The sequence below is a fragment of the Equus quagga genome, chromosome 5 (assembly GCF_021613505.1).
Source record: "Equus quagga isolate Etosha38 chromosome 5, UCLA_HA_Equagga_1.0, whole genome shotgun sequence".
Taxonomy (NCBI): Eukaryota; Metazoa; Chordata; class Mammalia; order Perissodactyla; family Equidae; genus Equus; species Equus quagga.
In genome coordinates, this window is record NC_060271.1 from 13,451,076 (window position 1) to 13,475,725 (window position 24,650).

The 24,650-nt window shown below is 41.4% G+C and overlaps 2 protein-coding genes across 3 annotated transcripts in view; one reads left to right on the top strand and one right to left on the bottom strand.

Annotated features, from left to right (window-relative positions):
* ZSWIM5 (zinc finger SWIM-type containing 5) overlaps nt 1–18,856 on the top strand; it is a 228,464-nt gene extending 209,608 nt beyond the window's left edge. Inside the window, exons 12-14 of the mRNA XM_046660453.1 lie at nt 14,784–14,947; nt 15,427–15,508; nt 16,248–18,856. Coding sequence (XP_046516409.1) covers nt 14,784–14,947; nt 15,427–15,508; nt 16,248–17,110 — 1,109 coding nt within the window. The 3' untranslated portion in view covers nt 17,111–18,856. The remainder of the gene's footprint in view (nt 1–14,783; nt 14,948–15,426; nt 15,509–16,247) is intronic.
* A 1,179-nt stretch (nt 18,857–20,035) lies between these two features.
* On the bottom strand, nt 20,036–23,443 carry UROD (uroporphyrinogen decarboxylase). Of its 2 annotated transcripts, XM_046661882.1 has the most exons (10): nt 23,347–23,443; nt 22,595–22,707; nt 22,395–22,474; nt 22,256–22,318; nt 21,841–22,038; nt 21,557–21,718; nt 21,044–21,181; nt 20,781–20,881; nt 20,633–20,699; nt 20,036–20,274 (listed from the first exon to the last, which is right to left on the bottom strand). In XM_046661882.1, exons 1-10 carry the CDS (start codon nt 23,364–23,366, stop codon nt 20,113–20,115), a joined length of 1,104 nt encoding a protein of 367 aa, XP_046517838.1. In that variant the 5' UTR covers nt 23,367–23,443; the 3' UTR covers nt 20,036–20,112. The 2 variants fall into 2 exon arrangements, with proteins under 2 accessions (XP_046517838.1, XP_046517840.1); XM_046661884.1 differs by lacking the exon at nt 21,044–21,181.
* Between the last annotated feature and the right edge of the window lie 1,207 nt (nt 23,444–24,650).

Here is a 24,650-nt window from a genome sequence, read left to right on the forward strand (position 1 = left end):
AGTCCTTAGGGAAATGCAAATTAAAACCACAGTAAGAGAATGACTAAAATTTTAAAAACAAAGAACTGATCGTAGTAAGGACTGGCAAGGATGTAGAGCAAATGGAACTGTCATACTGCAGGTAGGAATGTAAGTGGCACAATCACTTTGGGAAACCATTCGACAGTTTCTTAAAAAGTTAAATAGACACCTACACATATGATCCAGGCATTCCACTCCTAGATATTACCTAAAAGAAAGGAAAGCATATATCCATACGAAGACATGGACATGAATGTTCATAGCAGCTTTGTTTTTAATAACCAAAAACTGGAAACAATCTATATATCCATCAGTAGGTGAATGGATAAATAAACAGATATAACCGTCTAATGGAATACTACTCTGTAATGAAAAGGAATAAACTATTGATACACACTACGACATGGATGAATCTCAAAATGTGCTAAGTGAAAGAAGTCAGGCTAAAGGAAAAACAGTACATATTGTATTATTCCATTTATATAAAACTCTAGAAAATGCAAACAATAGTGACAGAAGATAAGCAGCTTCCTGGGAATAGGAGCTGGGGCAGGCTAGGATGGAAGGGAAGAAGGGATTACCAAGGGTCACAAAGAAACTTTGAGGGTGATGGATATGTTCATTATCTTGTTTGTGGTGATGGTTTCTTGCTTGTATACATTTGTCAAAATTTATCAAATTATACATTTTAAATAAATGCTGATTATTGTATGTCACTTACACCTCAATAAAGCTGTAAATACATATACAGATAAATGATAGCCACTGATTATAACCAATTGAATAAAATAGGTATCCATGAATTTTGTACTGATAGGAATAAATAAATTAGTAGAGTAGAATGCCAAATGATGATTGTAGAAGGAATGATGAAATGAGAATATTCCGTTTGGCAACTGTATAATACTTAATTCAGCCTAGAAACATCAATGGATACTAAAACTAGTGGGTGAACATTTGATGAGGGATATTTACATAGTCTTAAAGTATCTCCCCATAAAATACTTGTCAATCACAAAGGAAAAATGTGTAACTTTACAGTAGAGAAACCTAGTAGGCATCACTTTAATCAAGTGATCACGTTAATACCATCAGTAATGAGTCAGGTCAAAATCATATATTACCTGATGGGAAGCAATAAGAAGTCAGCATCACGTCTGTGATGTTATAGCCAAAAACGCAAACGTGCAGCTAGTCATGAGGAAACATCAGGCATACCCAGACTGAATGACATACTACAAAATAAATAAGCTAATCTGCAGAAGAGTCAAGGTCACGAATGTCAAGGAAAGACAAAGGAATTTCTCCAAACTGATGAAGACTAAAGAGACATAACAAACTAAATGCTACATGTCATCTTATATAAAATCTTTTTGCTATGAAGTATGTTATTGGGACAATCAGTGAAACTTGAGTGAGGTTAGTAGTAGATGGTATTAATATATATCAGTATTAATTTCCTGATTTTGATGGTCATGTTGTGGGTATGTAGAAGAGTATCCTTGTTTGCCAGAAATACAGACTACAGTATTCAGGAGTGATAGGGTATCAGGTCAGTTACTTACTTTGGAATGGTTCAGGGGTAAGAAAAGATCTCTCTGTACTATCCTTGAAACTTTTCTATAAGTTCGAAATTATTTCAAAATAAAACATTTTGATAAAACATTGTGTTTGCAAAGATGTGGAATGGGAGTATAGTTTGGTAATCCTTTGTGGAGGGCAATTTGGCATATCGATCAAAATTACAATGCAGATATCCTTTGATCCAGCAATTTCACTTCCAGGATTTTACCTTAAAGTTATCTGTACAGATGTGAAATGATGTTTGTACAAGGTTATTCACTCCAACATTATTTGTAATTGCAAAATATTTGAAACATCCATCAATAGGAGGCTGATTAAACACATTACTTTAGGTCCAAAAATCTCTTATATGGAATTCCAAAATCTGAATAGCTTTGAAAATCCAAACTTTTTTGTAAGTTGATGGCAACGCTTCAACTGACACGAGACAGCTGTTTCTCAACGTTCTTGCCAATCACAGACATCTCTGCTGTTCACTAATATTGTGTTGCCTTTTTTGTTTATGTTGTTGTTATTTTGTCGGTTTGAGTTTAATTGCCTTATAAAAATGTGCAGAGAATTGAAGATACTCCTGTGGGTAAGTGTGAGAAGAAAAGGAAGCATCTGTCATTATCAGGAACACAGAAAACAGAGTTAGTGCAGAAGCTTGATCAGGTGTGTCTATGAGGCATCTTACTAAAGAATAAGGTGTGGGAATTAACACCACGTATGAGTTTAAATAATAGAAAGACAAAGTATTGAAGTTTTACAGGGACAACACTGACCAGAACTAATGAAGAACAGAAAATTTTTCAGAGGGAAGAAAATGAAGATGTTGACATGACCATGATTGAATGGATTCAACAATGAAGCAATGTGAATATGCCACTGATTAGTTTGTTGATCATGAAACAAGCTAGAATATGCCATGAAGAACTGAACATTTAAAATGAGTATAGAATATCAGAAGATTGACTGCAGAAATTTAAGAAGCATCATGGTATAAAATATCTGGACAACTCTGATGAAAAAGCTTCTGCTTATCATGAAGTAGATGAAAATTATATTGACACATTTGTTAAGATAATTTTTAATGAAAACCTTAGTCCCAAACAGGTATACAGTGCTGATGAAATAGCTCTGTTCTGGCCTGTATTCTTTTTTTTAAATTTTTTTTTATTTATTTTCTTTTTATTGAGGTCACTTTGGTTTATTGGCCTGTATTCTTTAAAAAAAAAAAATTAACAGGGGCCAGCCCCGTGGCATAGTGGTTAAGTTTGGCATGCTCCACTTCGGCAGCCCAGGTTCACAGGATCAGATCCTGGGTGCAGACCTACACCACTTGTCAGCCATGCTGTGGCAGCAACCAACATATAAAGTGGAGGAAGATTGTCACAGATGTTAGCTCAGAGCTAATCTTGCTCAGAAAAAAAAAAATTAAGAATGATTCATGAGCAAACAAGAGGTTTTAAGGACTCTTAAGGAGAGGTTGAAAGTTCTGGGATATGCCAATGAAGCAGACAGGTAAAGCTAGAAAAAGCCAACATCCAAGATGTTTCAAAAGTTGTTCATAGTTTATTTGTTAGTATGTAAACAAAAAAGCACGGGTAATCAAAGAGATTTTTTCTTTTTTTGCTGAGGTAGATTCACCTGGGTCACTGCCACAGCATGACTGACAAGCAGTGTAGGTCTGCACCTGGGATCCAAACCTGTGAACCCAGGCCACCAAAGCAGAGTGCGCCAAACTTAACCATTATGCCATGGGGCTGGCCCCAAAGAGAGATTTTCTGACTGACTCAGTAATCTGTACCCATGACATGAACTCATTGCACACAAGCTGGAATGGAAGAAAACTGTATGATTATATTTCCTGGAACACGTTCCACACACGTCCCTCCTGAACTTGTGACCAAGAAATCTTACTCCCAAAGAAAAGCAAATATAAGTATTTATTTTTTTATTTTCATACTCTATACTTGCAGTAGGTAACTTCCAAGCCTTCCTAAAAGAGTTATTGCAGGGGCCGGCCCGGTGGTGCAGCGGTTAAGTGTGCACGTTCCACTTTGGCGGCCCGGGGTTTGCCAGTTCAGATCCCGGGTGCAGACATGGCACCACTTGGCAAGCCATGCTGTGGTAGGCGTCCCACATATAAAGTAGAGGAAGATGGGCACGAATGTTAACTCAGGGCCAGTCTTCCTCAGCAAAAAGAGAAGGATTGGCAGCAGATGTTAGCTCAGGGCTAATCTTCCTCAAAAAAAATAATAATAAAAATTAAAAAATAAAGAGTTATTGCAGAAGCTTAATCAGGTATACCTTGATGCCATGTACACAGTTGCTGATGCTTGGAATGATTGCTAAATATGTGACAGAGACTGTGGCTTACAATATTTGAAAGAAAACCTGTCAGTAAAGACTTTGAAGAATTTTGTGTCACTAATGAGAAGATACATAGTCTCATTACTTACACTAAAAGTTTATTGGCTAAAAGTCTAAATAAGTTAGAGCCTTGCTACTCAAAGTGTGGTCAGGGGACAAGCTTGGAAGCTTGTTAGAAATCCAAATTCCCAGACCTACTGAACCAGAATCCCTGTTGGTGTAGCCCAAGAATCTATGTTTTAACAAATTCTCCAGAAGATTTTTATGCTCACTAAGGTTTTAGAAGTGTGGCATTAGAGCAAGCTGATAGCAGAAAAATACTGCATATTCTAAGTTATACACCTGTTGTACATTCCTTGCAAGACAGAAAAATTGCTAAAATGGTGTTAACCCAAATAAGCATTTGGATTGACAGTGTTTATTGACAATGAGGAGATGTAACACAGATGGAAAAAAAAAATCTCCAAAGACAATATGGGGGAAATGTATGAGCAATTACTCAGTCTTGAATAACATGCATTTATGAATGAAAAAGAGATTATGGCTGCTTACTTAATTGAAGAGACTGCTTAGATATACAGAAATCCATATTATTGAGACACACTACCCTAGAACTACGCCTTTTTAAAGGCCATCTATTGTAGTGGTGTTTCATCATTAAAGAATCCCATTCCTGGCCCATCACTAAATATCTAACTCTAATCTTTGGTGACAATAATAGTAATGCTAATGCAGCCTTTTGTCCAAGATCCTCAAGACACCAGATGGAGCAAATATTTATTGCATGCATACCTATAGATATTTAGCTTGGTTTGAGGTTTTGTTGAATATTTTCCTTAGAAATAATGAGTATCAAGTATTTATTGTTGATATCACACTATTTAATTTATCAGTTTACTACTATATCATTAAACTACATTAGTAATTTTGCTGTTTATTCCACCTAGTGTGAATATTCATACATTCACCACACAAAGAATAACGTGTTTAACTATGGTCTGCTGCCCCAGGGCCCCTGTGAATACTATATATAATATATGCACAAATTATGTTTACGTAAATTTTAAAATTCTTAAACCCAAGAGTTTTGAATAAGGAGTTGCAGACCTATACATCCATAAATGGAATACTATGCAACCATTTAAAAGAAAAGAACCCCTTTATGTACTGGTGTGGAATAATCTCCAAGATATACTGATATGTAAAAAAAAATGACCTGCAAATCTGTGTATACTATGTTACCACTGTGGGTAGTGGTAAAAGGAGATTAAATAGATAATTTATTCCCATATTATGCATAGAATATCCTGGAAGGTAATGCAAACACTGAAAATATTGGTTGCATTTTGGGTTAGAATTGAGTGAATGACATTCAGAGGTGAGGAGGAGAATATACTTCTCATTATTTATCTTTTGTATCTTTTCAATATTGAACCATGTGAATATTTCCAAATTTTAAATTATAAATATTGAAAGAAACTTCTCAAGTTGAAATGGAAAAGGAAAAAAAGGTGTAGGAGGAGAAAATCCAGAACAGAATATCTGAGTACTGTGGCACAATTACAAAAGATATATAACATATGCAATGTATTCTCCAATACCAGAAGCAGAAGAAAGGAGTAGAAGAATATTTCAAGTAACAATGGCTGAGAAATGAGAAATTTCCAAAATTAGTGACATACACCAGAACACAGATCCAGGAAGCTCAGAGAACACCAAACACGGTGAATACCAAGAAATTTTCTCCTAGGCACATCCTATTAAAACTGCAGAAAACCAGGGCCAGCCCAGTGGCCGAGTGGGGAAGTTTGCGCGCTCCGCTTCAGTGGCCCAGGGTTTTGCCACTTCGAATCCTGGGCATGGACATGGCACCACTCATCAAGCCATGCTGAGGCAGCGTCCCACATGCCGCAACCAGAAGGACCCACAACTAAAAATACACAACTATGTACCGGGGGGCTTTGGGAGAAAAAGAAAACATAAAATCTTTAAAAAAAAAAAAAAAAAAAGCTGCAGAATACCAAAGACCAAGAGAAAATCTTGAAGGGAAGCCAGAGAACAAAACCACCTTAGCTATAGAGAAACAAGGATAAGAATTATATCAACTTCATTTCACAAACCATGCAAGCAAAGGAGAGTGAAGTGAAATATTTAAAGTGTTGCAAGAAAAAAATCACCAACCTAAATTCAGGATCCAAATAAATTATCCTTCAAAAGTAAAGGGGAAATGCTTTCTCAGACAAAAAATGAGAGTATTTATTATCAGTATACCTGCCTTTCAAGTTCTTCAGAGAAGAGCTAAATGATATGGATCTGAAACTCAGATCCACCTAAAGAAAGGAAGAGTGTTAGAGAAGGAATAAATAAAGGCAAAAGAAAACTCTTGGGCTCCTTTTAATTCTTAATTGAACTGATAGATAACTGCTTGTTCAAAATAATAGCAATGTATTGGTGATTATAGCTTAAAAATAATGAAATGACTGACAGCAAGATGTTACAGATGAAAGGGAAGAAGTGAGAATACTATTATAAGGTACTTTCTGAAGTCATATAGTTGTTGAAAATGAACTTAAATTAGTTGTAAATGTATACTTCAACTCTAGGACAAACACTAAAATAATATTTAAAAGAAATATAATTGATATGCTAAGTGAGAAGAGAAAATTGAGTTTTTTTAAAGAAAGAAACAAAGAGTAAGTGCAATGAATAGAAAACAGTTACAAATATGGTAGATATTAGTCCAGCTATATCAATAATTACTTTAAATGCAAATGATCTAAATACACCAGTTAAAAGATAGAGACTGACAGAAAAAAAGACTTAACTATATGTTGTCTACAAGAAACCCACTTTAAATATAAAGGCACAGATAGATTAAAAGTAAAGGGAGGGAATCAATGACCTAAATAAAGAACTAAAGCCATAAACTTTATAAGCGATAGAACACCAAAAGCATGAGCAACAAAAGAAAAAAAATTGGACCTCATCAAAATTAAAAACTTTTGTTCATCAAAGGACATTATCAAGAAAGTGAAAAGAGAACCTACAGGATGGGAGAAAATGTTTGTAAATCATTTGTCTGATAAGAGCTCAATATAAAAATTTATTAAAAAACTACAACTCAACAACAAAAAGACAAACAACTCAATTTTAAAATGAGCAAAAGACTTGAAGAGACAATACTCCAAAAAAGATACAGCTAGTAAGCACATGAAAAGATGTTCAACATCATTAGTCATTAGGGGAATGCAAATCCAAACCACAAAGAGATATCATTCACACCTATTAGGATGGCTGTTACAGAAAAACAAGCAAAATTAAGAACAGGTGTTGGTGAGGATGTAGAGAAATTGGAACCCTTGTACATTGCTTGTGGGAATGTAAAGTGGTGCACCTGCCATGAAAAATAATTTGATAGTTCCTGAAAAATTTAAATAGAATTACTATGTAACCCAGCAATTCCATTCCTAGATATATACCCCAAATAACTGAAAACAGGTACTCAAAAAGATACTTTATATGCCACTGTTCTTTGTGGCATTATTCACAATAGCCAAAAGTTGGAAACAACCTGTGTCCCTCAGCATATGAGTGAACAAACAAAATGTGGTATATGCATATGATGGGATATAATTAAGTCGTAAAAAGAAATGATATTCTAATACGTGCTACAACATGGGAGAACCTTGAAGACATTATGCCCAGTGAAAGAATCCAAACGCAAAAGGATAAATATTGTATGATTCCACTTACATGAAATATCTAGAATAGCCAGATTAATAAAGACAGAAAGCAGATTAGAAGTTACCAGGGGCTGAGGGGAGAGGCAATGGAGAGTTATTGCTTTCTGTTTGGGGTGATGAAAAAGTTTTGGAAATAGATAGTGGTGATATTTACACAACATTATCAGTGTGATTAGTGCCACTCAACTATGCACTTAAAAAAGGTTAAAATAGCGTTTTATTTTATATATATTTTTACCACAATTAATTAGGTAGATAGATAGACCCTAACTACAAAGACTGAACAGTACGCAGCTTCATTTTTATCCCAATACCTTTAGGCAGATATTTACCTCTTGTGTGACTGAGCTTACATGCTTTATCTTTCCAAATATTTGGTACTAAAAACAGAGGCCAGGGGTTTTAAAACACACACACACATAGAAGGTGTTGTCAACACTCTGGCTCTCACTTTCCATACCCTGTAGACTCAAATTAGCTGCACTGAAAGCAGGAAGAATCTGGAAAAGATGCTTTCCCAGAAAAGCATGCATACTAGTTTAGCCAGTTTCTTGTTTTCATTTTTAAAATTGTTTTTTAACCACAGTCAGATTTCTTCAAGAACAACAAAGTAAAGCATGGAGAAAGATATACCATGTTAACACAAATCAAAAGAAAGCTGAAGTACCTATTTTAATTTCAGACAAAGCAGATTTCAATACATGAAAAATTATCAGGGATAAAGAGGGGCATTACTTAGTGATAAAGGGGTCACTTCTCCAAGAAGACATAATAATCCGTAATGCATGTGTCTAACATCAGAGCATCAAAATATGTGAGGCAAAAATTGATAGAACTGCAAAGAGAAATGGTCAAATCCACTATTGTAGTTGGAGAATTCGGTACACCTCTATCAGTAATTGACAGATCCAGCAGGCAGAAAACCAGCAAGGATATACTTGAACTGAACAGTACCATCAATTAACTGGATCTGATTAACATTTATAGAATACTTCATCGAACAACAACAGAATACACATTCTTCTCAAGCTTGTATGGAACATTCACCAAGATAGACCACATTCTGGACCATAAAACACACCTCAAAAAATTAAAAGAATAGAAATCATACAAAGTATGCTCTCAGACCACAGTGGAATTAAACGAAGTTAATAACAGAAGGATAACTGGAAAATCCCAAAATATGTGGAATTTAAACAACACACTTCTAAGTAACACGAGTCAGAGGTGAAGTCTCAAGAGAAATTTTTAAATATTTTGAGTGAAATGAAAGTTAAAATAAAACTGATCAAAATGTGTGGGACACAGCAAAAGCAGTGCTTGGAGGGAAATTTATAGCACTAAATGCATATGTTAGAAAAGAGGCAAGATATAAAATCAATAATCTGTCACTTAATATCTGTTAGAATGGCTATTCTCACAAAGACAAGAGATAACAAATGCTAGTGAGGATGTGGAGAAAAATGAACCCTTGTGCATTGTTGGTGGTAATATAAATTGGTACAGCCACTATGGAAAACAGTATGGAGGTTCCTCAAAAAATTAAAAATAGAACTACCATATATGGTCCAGCAATCCCACTTCTGGATATTTATCTGAAGGAAATGAAATCACTATCTCGAAGAAGTATCTGCACCCCCATGTTCATTGCATTGCAGCATTAATCACAATAGCCAAGATTTGGAAACAACCAAAGTGTCCATCAGCGGATGAATGGATAAAGAAAGTGTATATACATATACATACATACACATGCACACACAGTAGAATATTATTCAACCATAAAAAATAAGGAAATTCAGTCATTTGTGATAACATGGATGAACCTTGAGGGCATTATGCTAAGTGAAATAAGTCAGACAGAGAAAGACAGATACTGTATTATCTTGCTTATATTTAGAATCTAAAAAAAGCCAAACTCATAGAAACAGAGTAGATTGGTGGTTGCCAGGGGCTGGGAGGGTCGGGGGGAAGGGAGATGTTGGTCAAGGGTACAAATTTTCAGTTATAAGATAAATACGTTCTGTGGATCTAATGTACAGCATGGTGACTATAGTTAATAATATTGTATACTTGAAATTGGCTAAGAGAGTAGATCTTAAATGTTCTCACTACACACAAAAAAAGGAAACTATGTGAGGTGATGGATGCATTAACTGGTGCTGTTGTCATCATAATTTGCAATACATATATCAAATCACATTGTACACCTTAAACTTAATATTTTATTTTGTTAAAGATTGGCACCTGAGCTAACAAGTGTTGCCAATCTTTTTTTTTTTCTGATTTTTATCCCCAAATCCTCCCAGTACATAGTTGTATATTTTGGTTGTGGGTCCTTCTGGTTGTGGCATGCGGGACGCTGCCTCAGTGTGACCTGATGAGCTGTGCCATGTCTTTACCCAGGATCCGAACCGGCAAAACCCTGGGCCGCCGAAGCAGAGCGTGTGAACTTAACCACTCAGCCAGGGGACCAGCCCCTAAACTTAATATTATATATCAGTTATATCTTAATAAAGTGTGGGGGGGGGATAAAATAAAATCAATAACCTAAGATTCTACCTTAGAAAACTAGAGAAAGAGCAGTGTAGACCTAAAGTTAGCAGAAGAAAAGAGAATAAAAATTAGACCAAAAACCAATGAAATTGAAAATAGGAAAACATAAGAGGAAATCAATGAAAGCAAAAGCTAGTTATTTGAAAAGATCAATAAAATTAATAAACCTCTAGGGGCTGGCCCGGTGGTGCAGCAGTTAAGTGCGCACATTCCCCTTCGGTGGCCCACGGTTTGCTCATTCGGATCCCAGGTGTGGACATAGAACCACTTGGCAAGCCATGCTGTGGTAGGTATCCCACATATAAAGTAAAGGAAGATAGGCACGGATGTTAGCTCAGGGCCAGTCTTCCTCGGCAAAAAGAGGAGGATTGGCAGCAGATGTGAGCTCAGGGCTAATCTTCCTCAAAAGAAAGAAAGAAAAAATAAATAAATAAATAAACCTCTAGCCAGGCTAACCCAAAAAAAAAGAAGACATAAATTACTAATATCATAAATGAAAGAGAGGCCACTATTACTGATCTGGACATTAAAAAGATAATGAAAGAATATTATGAAGAACTGTATGCCCACAAATTTGATATCTTTGGTGATGAGATGGACCAGTTCCTTGAAAAATGCAATCTACCAAAATTCGCAGAGAAATAAATAATCTGAATAGGCCTATATCTATTAAGGAAATTGAATCAGTAATTTTCCAAACAGAAAGCACTTGACCCAAATGATTTCACTATTGAGTTCTATCTAATATTTAAGGAAAAAACGATACCAATTCTCTACAATTTTTTCCAGAAAATAGAGAACACTCCCTAACTCATCCTATGAGGCCAGCATTACTCTAATGCCAAAACCAGATAAAGACAATACAAGAAGGGAAAACTACAAACCAATATCATGAACATAAATGCATAAATTCTTCAACAAAATATTAGCAAATTGAATCCAAGAAAGTATAAAAAGAATTTATACCACAACCAAGTGAGACTTATTCCAGATATGCAAGGCTGGTTCAGCACTTGAAAATCAATTAATGTAATCCATCACATTCACAGGCTAATGAAGAAAGATCATATGGTTATATCAATAGATGCAGGAAAAACACTTGAGAAAATCCAACACCTATTTGTGATTTTTAAAAAAAAAGCCCTCTCAGGAAACTAGGAATAGAGGAGAACTGACTCAACTTTATAAAGAACATCTACAAGGAACCTACAGTTACCATTCTATTTAATGGAGAGAAAGTAGATGCTTTTCCCTGAAGATCAGAAATAGGACAAGATGTCCCCTCTCCCCATTACCATTCAACATCCTACTAGAAGTCCTAGTTAATGCAATAAGAGAAGAAAAGGAATAAAAGGTATACAGATTGGAAAGGAAGAAATAAAACTCTTTATTTGCAAATGACATGATTGTCTATGTAGAAAATTCCAAAGAATCAACAACAGAAAAAAACTGGAACTAACAAGTGATTATAGCAAGGTTGCAGAATACAAGGTTAATATATAAAAGTCAATTGCTTTTCTATATACCAGCAATGAACAGTTGAAATTTGAAATTAAAACCACAATATCAGTTTTATATTAGCACCCCAAAAAAAGTACTCAGGAATAAATCTAGGAAATATGTACAGATCTACATGAGGAAAACTATAAAACTTTGAGGAAAGAAATCAAAGAAGATTGAAATAGATATTCCATAGATAGGAAGACTCAATATTATTATTATATCAGTTCTTCCCAACTCCATCTACAGATTCAATACAATCGCAACCAAAATCCCAGCAAGTTATTTTGTGGATGTTAACAAACTCTTCTAAAGTTTATGTGGAAGACCAAAAGACCTATAATAGCCAACACAATACTGAAGAAGAACAAAGTTGGGGAACACCTTACCTGATTCCATGACTTAATATGAATCTACAGTAATCAAGACAGTGTGGTATTGGAAAAGGATAGATAAATAGATCAATGGAACAGAATAGAGAGCTCAGAAATAGACCCCCACAAATATTGTCAACTGATCTTTGACAAAGGAGCAAAGGATAGTCTTTTCAACAAATGGTACTAGAAAAACTAGACATCTACATGCAAAAAAATGAACATAGACACTGACCTTACACCTTTCACAAAAATTAACTCAAAATCATAGACATAAAAGTAAAATGCAAAACTATGAAACTTCTAGAAGATAACATGGAAAATTTAGGTGACCTTGGATTTGGGAATAACTTTTTCAATACAACACCAAAAACAATCCATGAAAGAAAAAACTGATAAGTAGGATTTCATTAAAAATTTAAAACTTATGCTCTGTGAAAAACACTGTTAAGACAACAATAAGAGGGGCTGCCCTGTGGCGTAGTGGTTAAGTTCATCTACTCCGCTTCAGTGGCCTGGGGTTTGCAGCTTTGGATCCCAGGTGTGGACCTAGCACCACTCATCAAGCCACGTTGTGGTGCCATCCCACATAAAAAGGAGAAAGATTGGCACAGATGTTAGCCCAGCGACAATCTTCCTCAAACAAAAAGAGGAAGATCAACAACAGATGTTAGCTCAGGGCCAATCTTCCACACACACAAAACTCAACAATAAGAAAACAAACAACTGAGTTTTAAAATGGGCAAAAGACCTAAACTGATGCCTCACCAGAGAAGATATACAGATGGCAAATAGGCGTATAAAAAGATCCTCAGCATGATATGTCATTAGGGAAGTGCAAATTAAAACAAAAGTGAGATACCACTACATACCTATTAGAATGGTTAAAATTGAAAACACTGACAACGTCAAACACTGGCAAGGATGTGGAGCAGCAGGAACTCTCATTCATTGCTAGTGGAAATGCAAAAGGTCCGGCCAGTTTGGAAGATAGTTTGGCAGTTTTTTACAAAGTTAAACATAGTTTACCATATGATCCAGCAATCATGCTCTTAGGTATTTACCCAAATGAGTTGAAAACTATGTCCACACAAAAACTTGCACACAAATGTTTATAGCAGCTTTATTTGTAATTACCAAAAACTAGAAGCAACCAAGAAGATGTCCTTCAGTAGATGAATGGGTAAACAAACTGAGGTATATCCATACAATGGAACATTATTTACCAATAAAAAGAAATGAGCTATCAAGCCACAAAAAGACCTGGAGGAACCTTAAATGTATGTTGTGTAGTGAAGGAAGCCAGTCTGAAAAGGTAACATACTGTGATTCTGAATCTGTGACATTGTGGAAAAGGCAAAATTATCGAGACAGTAAAAAAATCAATAGTCTCCTCAGGGGGAATGAGGAGAGGGAAGAATAGGTGGAACACAGGAGGTTTTTAGAGCAATGAATTGATTCTGAATGATACAGTAATGGTGGATCCATGATACTAGACATTTGTCAAAACCGACATAAACTGTGGATATTAGTTAATAATAATGTATCAGTGTTGATTCATCAAATGTACCACACTAATGTAAGATGTTAATAGGGGAAACTGGAAGGGGGGAAAGCAGGAATATGGGAACTCTCTGTTCTATCTGCTCAACTTTTTGTAAACCTAAAACTGCTTTGAAAACATAAAGGCTATTAATTTTAAAAATTGTTTTTAAAGGCGATAGAAGAAAAAGGGTAATTTCTCCCGTAATCCTGACACCCAAAGATAACTACTGCTAAAACATTGTTATAAATATCCCTGGAGATTTTCTGTTCGTATATGTGCAGGCACATATACTATACATGCACTGCTACTTATCTTTTTTTTAATAAAAGTAAAATCAGAGAATATTAAGTATACACAAGTTGTTTATAATTCTCACAGCAACCCTAAAAGCTTATTATATCCATTTTACAGATGAAGTAACTGAGCTGGTAAATGGCTGAACTAGGTTCAGTTCCCAACGTATTTTACTCCAAATCCTATATACTCTTAACCACTACACCTCTTTGTAAAACATAAGACCTACTTTTTGTTCTATCTTTATTTCACATTTTACCCCTTCCTAAGATATACCAATCTTTCACACACTATACTACGTTTGTACAGTGACCTTCACTTCATATGGTCTACATGGCCTTCCTGCAAATGTATTCCTTAACTCTGTGCACTGGTAACTTTGGATAGAATCATTGCCTGCTAAATAGGACATGGTGGTCCAGCTCCTTTTTGCTCCAAGGAGATGTAGTGAGAGGTAAACTGTGGGACTGGCATACTTTTTTGGCTTCCTGTCTCCTGAATAAAGCTCTCAAAATTCAGGTGTTCAAGAAAATTATTTCTTGCATCTGAGGAGCTGAAGGAAAAGAGGATGAGAGGAGCAGAGGCAGATGAAAAGGTGGAGAGAAGTGAATTCATGTGGGTGCCAGGAGAAGGAAAGAGCCTCTAGTGGGTTCAGTGGAGACAGAGCTTGACCACCAAGAGGGGATGGTAGCATTCAGAAGCATTCCCGGCATTGATAGCCAGTTCAACCGGTACCTGTTGTCATCAGCTGACTGTTCAGGGAAACTTTAAAGAAGATCCTGTCCCTACCCCTTTTCTCGGCACCTGTAGGGGATACTCTGAGGCTCCGAACAATCCTGGAAGCAATACAGAAGCACATCCATTCTTCCTCCCTCATCTTCAAACTGGCCCAAGATGCATTCAAGATTGCTACTCCCACAGACAGTACTACTGACAGCACCCTGCTCAACGTGGCACTAGAGCTGGGGTTACAGGTATGGAGGAATGGGCCATCCCCACTTTAGGCTTCTGGCCTAGTGACAACTGGTAGAAGATCAGATCCCGGGGGGAATGGGCATGGGCCAAGTCTAGTTCTTTCTGTGTCCTCAGAACACAATCTCTAGGCTAGACACAAGGTAAGAACTCTATAAATTGGGCTCTGTTTTGAAGATAAGCATTATAACTTTAGGCTCCATAGGGTCCCCATCTTCTCCCCACCCCACTCCTATTCCTCCAAGTCAAGCAAGGTGTAGTAATAAGGACTTTATTCATTACAAGTCATCAGAAAAGCCTTCTATCTGATTAGTGGGAGGGGTGGGGCAGAAATTAAACTTATCTGTACTTATCAGGGGAAAGATGGCTGTTTAAAGCACCAATAAATACTTGTTACATAAATTAATAGCAAGTGGAAGAGGAGAGGGGGAGGTTATAACAGTTATGCTTAGCCTGCTGGTATTGCCCTTTTTTTGCCCAGGTGATGAGGATGACTTTATCAACCCTTAACTGGAGGCGCCGGGAGATGGTGCGGTGGTTGGTGACATGTGCTACAGAAGTGGGTAAGTCTTCCACCTCCCTCTACCCCCGGGGGAAAACAGTTCCTAGGCCCTACTCTTGGGACAGGACAATGAATCCTTAGAGCTCTCATCTTCTTATTACTGATGGCCTAGGAAAGGATGGGGCTGCTGGTAGGAGAAGAAGACCTCTGTTCAGCCAGCCCAAGCTCTCCCCTCACTGCTTGGACCACACCCTGATGTCAGCAGCACTTTGACCCTCTGATCAGAGACCTGTCTGAGGGAATGAATTTTCAGCCACCAGTACTCAAGTGTACCCTTGGGAAGTAGTTGGCCCAGTGGTTAGGTCCCCGTCCCTATCCATGCTTCTGAGAAACCCCACACAACTTGGAGGCTCAGGACCCCATCTAGAGCCCAAAGCCCCAGCACAAGACTCTACCCTGAAAGGCCCCACTTCTGCTAGAACCCCCAGGCAGATCTGCGACCCTGCCTTGTGGCAGGCAAACCACAGGCTCTGCTGCTCCATCCTTGTGAGGGGCTAAGAGCACCTGCAGAGACCTTCAACCCTCTGACCTGGGGATGGAAGGGATGGGAAGAAACCCCACATGGGCTTTGGCCATCCGAGATGCTCCCCTTGCCCTGGTTTGCCTCAGATCATCTCAAGGCTGATGAGGAGGAGGGAGAACTCATCTCTGCAGGCCAAGTTCTGACCCCAAATAGTAATCTGGGCAGACCTGGATGAGGACCCAGATGGCCACGGCTGAGCTTAGGCTCTCCCTGACAGGTGTGCGGGCCCTGGTGAGCATCTTGCAGAGCTGGTACACACTCTTCACCCCCACCGAGGCTACAAGCATTGTGGCTGCCACAGCCGTATCCCACACCACTATCCTGCGCCTCAGTCTTGACTATCCACAGCGGGAGGAGCTGGCTAGCTGTGCTCGCACACTGGCCCTGCAGTGTGCTATGAAGGATCCACAGAGCTGTGCCCTGTCAGCTCTTACACTCTGTGAGAAAGACCATATCGCCTTCGAGGCAGCCTACCAGATCGCCATTGATGCTGCTGCTGGTGGCATGACCCATTCACAGCTATTCACCATCGCCCGCTACATGGAGCTCCGTGGCTACCCGCTACGTGCCTTCAAGCTGGCCTCACTGGCCATGAGCCATCTCAATTTGGCCTACAACCAGGATACCCACCCAGCCATCAATGATGTGCTCTGGGCGTGTGCCCTCAGCCACTCTCTGGGCAAGAATGAGCTGGCAGCCCTCATTCCCCTGGTGGTGAAGAGCGTGCACTGTGCCACAGTGCTTTCGGACATCCTGCGGCGCTGCACAGTGACTGCACCTGGCCTGGCTGGCATCCCAGGCCGCCGCAGCTCTGGAAAGCTCATGTCCACTGACAAAGCTCCACTGCGCCAGCTGCTGGATGCCACCATCAATGCCTATATCAACACTACACACTCACGCCTGACACACATCAGCCCTCGCCACTATGGAGAGTTCATTGAGTTTCTGAGCAAGGCTCGGGAGACCTTCCTGCTACCCCAGGATGGCCACCTGCAGTTTGCCCAATTCATCGACAACCTCAAACAAATCTACAAAGGCAAGAAGAAGCTGATGCTGCTGGTGCGAGAGCGCTTTGGCTGAGGAAGCAGACAGTTCACTGCCAGGGCAGCCTGGGCTCCCAGGTGCCGTCAGGTCAGGCCAAGGACACCGAAACATTTGTCCACCCTGAGAGGACTCTGAGCACCTGTGGCTGAAGCCAAAGGACCACAGGGCTAAGCATGGGGAATGTCCACCTCTAGCCAATATGCCTGCCTTGACAAGTTCTCACAACAGCCCACTGTTCCTGGAGGAGCTGGGCCCTGCAAATTGATCAGAAACCCCACAACGTGCCACCTCACGCCCCTGTATTCTGCGTGTCCTGGGCATTGGCCCTCTCTCCCTTGGCAAACACAGAACACTGTTCCGTCTCAGGGATTGCTTAACCAGAGAAACAGAAGCATTTATGGTACTGTAAATACTATAGTATATGTGTTGACAATTACATTGTAAAATTGTAACTATTTATAATTCTGGTTCTAATTTGATGGGTACTTGATGTAGCTGTGGGTGGGAAGATAGGCTTGTTTTCTGAGGAGACTCCCAACCATTTCTCAGGTTTCCCTTGCAGAATATATGCCATTGGCAGTGGAAGAGTGGGGGTGGCAGGGAGAAAAATGGCCAGTTAGAATAAATCCCAAGTCTAGTCTATGCAGAAACCCCAGCCTGCAGACAGGGCATCTGTAGCCCAGTGGTGAATGAGGGGCAGGGCCAGGTCTGGACTTGTGCCTCACAAAGCCAGGAGGACACTGAAGCTCTTGCTCCTGTCTCATGCAGCCTGTTTAGGAGCCTCCTGAGCTCCTGAGAAACAAGTGCAGGGAGAAAGTGAAGGTCTGGGAGGCCACTGAGCTCATAATATTCATCTACTCTGGGCACCTTTGTGTTAGAGAGTGTCTGGTTTCATCTCTAATTAGGTATGTGTGTGTATATATCTGAATGGCTAAGTACATATGTCTGTATGCTTAGATATATCTGTGCCTGCCTGGATGTGCACATATATATTTATGTGTATCCATGTCAGGTCTGTGTCTGTGTGAACACAAGTCTGTGTGCTGGACTATGGGTTTCTCTGTGAGGGTATACACATTTGTGAACATAAAAGAATACATATCTGTGTGTGTGTGTGTGTTCATGTTTGTCGATGCATGTTTAGTTTGTGTGTATCTGAGCACACACGAGTGCATGTGTATAAACATGTTTGTATCTGTGTGTATGCTTGTTCTCCACTGATCTGTCTTTATATGTGCAAGTGTGTATATTTCAACATGTAGGTATATCTGTGAATTCATGTTTGAGGATCTGCATGAATGTGTTCCTTCTCTTTTTGCCAGATCTCTCTTCCCCATTCCTCTTAGTCTCTCTCACCAGCTAAATATGTTCCCCATCTCTGTGCCTCCTCTATTTACCATTCTCTCACCAGACAAGCTTCTAAGCACCAGTCTCCCTCTACCCTAAGAGTGGCTCCTTCAGCTTCACAGTTCTCTTATCGCCCTGTACTCGCTTTCTTCTCCTGCCTTTCTACCTCAAGCTTCCTCTGCCTGCTTTTGTCACAGTCCCATTGGTCACTGATTTGGAGGCTGGGGCTGGAATGCATTTGGCCTTTCCCTTTCTGACTAGGTTCTAGACCTAGTGGGCAACCCGTCTTAGCCCTGGCTGACCTCCACAGTATATCATGTTCCTGCTACCCTCCTGACCCCTATGCTCAGCCTGGAATTGTTATAGGAGGTAGCAAGGGCATTCAGAAGAGTCATTTGGATGCCAGTGTCTTGGTGTTTACTGTTTCATGTTTTAGTTCCTGAGTAGGGGGTGGGGTGTGATAGGGAAGGGGTGGTTAACTAGAGTGTGAACTAAGGACCTCTCTATTTTATTTTCCTTTCTTTGACAAACTGTTTGTGTCACTTTTTTTGTTGTTGTTCCATACTAACCAATACGTTGTATTTGCTGTTTGTGGCTACTGAAGTCTTACTGTCCAGCCATGGGCCCCGACAACCTCTCAGCCCAATAGGTTGGTAAAAAAAAAAAAAGAAGAAGAAGAAGCCACTTCCATTTCTGTATCACGATTGCCATTTTTTAGCAAGTATGTGAACTCACAGTGCTTTTCTATGAATAAATCATGGATCACAGAAAAGATCGTTTTTCTAAAATCAGAAATTGTGTTCTCTCAATAAATGGGGCCCTTCTCTCTCTTCTGCATTGCCCTGGCTGGGACAGGGAGCTGGTTGGGCCTGTAGCATAGTGGATTCCCAGTGGTCTAAGGAGATGTGAAATGACAAATGAGGGATTTCCTGCCACACCAGACCCCTCTCCAGAGTTCACAGGCACCTCAAAGCCTTGTCCCAGGAAGTAGGTACCACCATGAGGGGCAGAAACACCAAGATCCTGAAAAAACTGGAGGGTATGCTCAGAAAAGAATGCAGAGCAACCCTGAGTATATAGGGCCTTTGGGCTTCAGAGGCCTTCGCGTCTTGGTGAAGCCAGTCTAAGGGTGAGGCCAGTCTAAGGCTCTAATCCTAAGCAACCTAGCTCTGAGTTTTTATATCCTCCCCATCTTTTGGCATCACAGCTGAAGGCCTCTCAACTTCTCCCTGTGCACCTAGACTCCATTTTCTTCAATAAGCCTCTGAAGTATTCCAGCCATTTCTGTGCCCCTCTCTAATCTATCCTCCCCTCCCTCCCCAGACACAAAGCGCTGTCACTTTGGCCTCGTATGCTATGGAAACCTCTGCAAATGTCACAGCTCCAGCTGCTAGGAAGCTCTACCCAACCCCAGGTAGCTTTGGGGCTTAGAAATCTGAGAGCAAGGAGGTGGTGAGGACCCTGACATTAAATCCTACAGTGCATATTCACTGATAGCTGAGCTCCAGTGACTTGTGGGAAGGATGCAGAAAGAGGCCCCAAGGAAGGAATAGAGGCTATGAAGGAACTGAAGATAAGGGCACAGATCTTTCACAAACAAAACCACATACCAGATTCCATCTCTGGAACTTTTATTCTCCTGAAACAACCAAACATCTGTGTTAGTGGTACTTGAGGGAAAAGGTGTATGCTCATTTCTGTCGAAGCAGACGTGAGTGTTTGTGAACAGCATCCACAAAGGCACCCACATGTTTGGGGTCCATGTCAGGGTAAAGTCCATGGCCCAGGTTGGCAATGTAGCACTGTGGTCCAAAGTCATCCAGCATCTGCTTCACCAGCCTCCCAATTTCCTCCTGGGGGACCAACAGGGCACTGGCTACAGGCGGTGCCAGCAAGTCTCTGTCCTCTCTACACATAATAGTGGCACAGGTACATGCAGGCATGCTTCTACTCAGTGTTGTTCATTCAGTCATTAATTCAAACAAATTTATTGAATGCCTAGTATGAGCCAGGCACTAAGAAAACACAAATGAACAACAACAATAAAAAGAAATTCCTGCCTTCCTAGAGCTCACATAATGTGCATGGAGTAGAGGGAAGGGACAAACAGACATAATAAAACATACACATAATAATACACGCAACCATATCCACAGCCATGGGAGTGCACAAGCTCAGACACACCTAGGACACAGGAACCCTGGTTGTTACCTCAGATGCATAAAGGGCACAGGGGTCCAGGTTGCCCTGCAAGGTCACCGTCTTCCCCACACGCTCCCTGGAAGCAGAGTTAGTGCCACATTCTGATGACTGTACATATGGCAGCTGTACCCCTTCCATCTCACCCTCCATTACTTACCGGGCTTTCTTTGGAGCCACTGTCCAGTCAAGCCCAACCACCTCATAGCCAGCCTTGGCCAGCTCCTCCAGGGCAAAATGTCCATCCTTTGCAAAGATGATCTAGGGGAAAGGGCAGAACTCTGAGGCTACAGAGGGCCTTGTTATTGGCCACTAAGCTATCAACTGCACCTCTGCTGCCCTCCTATGGTCACTTCACTCCATGCAGGACTTATCCTGCAAGTTCCACAGGCCCACTTTCACTCACTCCATCCCCATCCTTACCATGGGCACTGGTGCCAGGCCTGCCTCTTGCAGCTGGGCCTTCACTTGCTTTGCCACATCACGGATGTAAGGCAGTGCAAACTTACTGAAGAGCAGTGGGCCAAGATGCCCTGCGTGAGACTCAAAGAGCTGCAATGCCTACGGTTAGGGGGTAGTGCAGAGAAATACATAACACACAGAAAGGAAGTATCTCAGGCCCCACACACAGAACGTGCCTCAATTTTCCCCACATGACTTCAACCCCTGATACTGCCTAAGCCTCTAAACCCAATTCCAGTCAAAAACTTTTGCATTCTCCAGATCCCAGTGCCAGCTTTGGTCTTTGAATACATTGAGCATTAAGCCACCCTGCCAGTACGAGGGTGGGCTTAGCTGCTCCAACCAGATCACTTCAGGCCAAACTTCTTTTGTGCCTGACATTAAGACAGCTACTTTCTCAGGTGTAGGGAACTCTGTTGCTTCTGGCCCTTACAGATTAAACCCCAGCCTACTTGTCTCTCCCTTAGGACTCACCTGGGCACCAGCAGCCACTTGTCCCACCAGATATGGGACCAGAGCATCAGTGAGGATGCGAAGCAGCCGGTGACTGGCCTGTGGTCTCTGGTAAAGCCAGCGCTTGGCCTGAGCCATGGTGCTTGAGCTGCCACCCTCAACCATGTATGTCATTAGAGTCCACTGCAAAGGATACAAAGAGAATGTCACAAGTGTAAAAGCCAGACTGACACTTTCTTCCTTTGTCTATACCAGACCAGCCAGAGTGATTTCTCCATGCCCAAGTCCCTGCCCTGTTCCATTACCGGGGCACCAGCAAAGCCGATCAGTGGCACACGCCCAGCCAGCCGTTGTCGAGTGAGGGTGATGGCCTGGAACACATAGCCCAGCTCAGAGGCCACTGTTGCTGGATGCTTGAGGCGCTCTAAGTCGCACTCTTCTCTCAATGGCTCTGGGAAGCTGGGCCCTTTGCCAGGCACCATGGTCACCTCCATGCCCAGTGCCTGGAGGGGGAGAAAACATCTGGATTTCCAACCTGAACTCCAGGAGGACAGGGTCTGTTCAGCCCACAGTAGGAAGGAGGAAAAGGAGAGTAAAACTCAGCCAAACTCCATCTCTTCCAGCCTAAGTTTTTCCTTCTGTCCAGTGAAGATAAGTGCTTATCTTGAGTCTTGACTGTCTCTTCCCTTTTTTACCCAGTCCAGAAAAAGGTTTGGGTACCTGGGGTACAACAAGAATATCGGAGAAGATGATGGCAGCATCCAGAGGGAAGCGATGTAACGGCTGCAGGGAATAGAAGACAGGTTAGTAAGTGGCAAGCTGAGGTCATAAATCCCTCCCTCTTTTGTGGATCCCTCACCTGCAGAGTCAGTTCACAGCAGGCCTCTGGGGAGCGACAGGTGCTGAAAAAGTCCTGGGCAGCCCGAGTTTCCCTAAACTCTACAGACAGAAGAGGAAAGGCAGGGCTCAGCCTTGAGGAGCTTCTAGAGCTTTCCCCTACCCCTCAAAACCTTTTCACCCTCCAGAATTTTACCTAATCCCCCAGGCCCTGATCCTGACCTGGCAAGTAGCGGCCTGCCTGCCGCATGCACCAAACGGGAGTATAGTCTGTGTCTTCTCCCCAGGCTGCTCGGAGGAATGTGTCATTCTTCAGCTCCGGAAAACCCTGGGGTCTGGAGATCAGGAGGGGGTGGGGGTGGGTGTCAGTAAGCTAGGCTGGGGGTTGGGGAAGGTGCAGGTTCTTAAGGCGGATCCGGGACCACTATCTGCCTTCTCCAGGCCAGCTCTCAAGCCGTGGCTTCCCGCCCATTCTGCCTCCTCTCTGCCTATCAGGTGGTGCACGAGACTAGAAGGGGCCACACTGAGGCCTCTACCCTACCTAGTCCCAGACTCCCCAAGCTCAAAGCCACTGGAGGGGGCTGAGGGGAGGGGAGAGGAAAGCCCAGTAAGGATAGTTTGGAGGTCTTTGGACCAGGAAATCTCAGGTACAGGGTTACCAGTAGGCTGGTTCCCGGGCTGGGAGATCCCCAGGCTGGAGGATAGCCAAAGAGGAATCAGAGTTGACAGTCCCGAAATAGGGCTCCTAGGTGAGGATTAGAAAGTCTAGGGGGCATCCCGTAAACGACGGGGGGATGCAGTCCAGCGAGGCAGTCCCTCAGGAATCCATGGTTGGAGAATTCGGGATTCCAACGACTGGGGTTCGGGTTGGGAGCTCTCTAGGTGGGGGAACGGGGATATAGGGACAGATTCCTGAGTTGGAAGACACAAGTCAGAAACCCCGCTGGCCATACCGCGTGGTGCAGAGAACTCACCCCAACCCGTTCGCCTCCATGATAAGCAGTCTGTAACTGCGAGAACGGTCCCCACTGTAATCTGAATCTGAGCCTGCCCCTTGCCCAGGCTCCGCCCCTTCCTGGAGTGAGTCAAGGCCGTCGCCATGTTGAAAGTCACATGATTAGACCCTAGTGACAGTTCCCGGGCTGCCCTGGTTGCTGCCAGTAGGACCCCACCTCTCTTCACCGTAAAGTCCGCTGTAGCGACGCGGCAACAAATACCCCAAAAAAGAACTTCGCCGTAACTACACCTTATCGTAGCATGAGGAATTTGCTCTCCTCTGATGGCCTGGGAATCCCGAAGGTTCAGCCCAAGTCTCACTTTCACTCCCACTTTCCAGGTATCCACTGGATTATGGAACCAAGCTGTACAGGGAACTGAAATCATTAAATATTTATCTTATCTACTAAGAACAGGGCACTATAGTAGGTATGGAGGTTACAGCGGTGAGCAAGTCAGCCCCTCCCCTTAAGGAGCTAGAGACTGAGGGGAAAACAGAGAAATCAGCAATCACAGTGGTAAATGTTTTAAGGAGAAAAACCTAGAAGCAACTAGCAAGGGTTCCTAGCTTAATTGGGGAAAGCAGTGGGGGTGTTCCAAGCAGAGGGAACAGCATCTGCAAAGAGAAGATGCAACAGAGCAAATGGCTATTACGGGAACCAAGTGATCAATCTGGTGGAATTAAAGAGGCTGGAGATGTCTACAGAGCCCAGGTCATGTAGGCCCCTGTGAGGTGCACTTGTTCACTTTATCCTGTAGTAGTGTGATAGCATACAAAAAGCTTGGAGACAAGGGAGGAGAGGCACTGTGTTCCCAACTTCCTAGGGAGAAAAAAATGGACAACTATCAAAATTTCATGGGCTCGTTTAGGATATCTTTCTTGATAAATTCAATTGTTGAAAACTATATCAAAACAAAGTTTCCACCCAAGCGTCCATCAAGAGATGAGTGGGTAAACAAAATGTAGTATGCGTATACAATAGAATATTATTCAGCCATGAAAAGAAATTAAGTTCTGATATATGCTACAAGTTGTTGTAACATTCTGCTGAGTGAAATAAGACAAACACAAAAGGACAAATACTGTATGGTTCCATTTATATGAAATACTTATAATAAGCAGATTCATAGAGGCAGAAAGTAGATCAGAGTTTACCAGGGAGAGGGGGCACTGAAGAGTTATTGCTTACTGGGTACAGAGTTTCTGTTGGGGGAATGAAAAAGTTTTGGAAAGATATTTGTACATTTTTTTTAAATGGTTAAAATGGAAAATTTACTTATA

Bases quoted from the DNA above. Each gene is read 5' to 3' on its own strand.
- UROD (XM_046661882.1), bottom strand. From the start codon at position 23,366: ATGGAGGCGAACGGGTTGGG. The intron at 22,708-23,346 runs GTGAGTTCTCTG...CCTGATCTCCAG, and splicing joins ATGGAGGCGAACGGGTTGGG to ACCCCAGGGTTTTCCGGAGC. The intron at 21,182-21,556 runs GTGAGTCCTAAG...CCCTAACCGTAG, and splicing joins AAGTGGCTGCTGGTGCCCAG to GCATTGCAGCTCTTTGAGTC.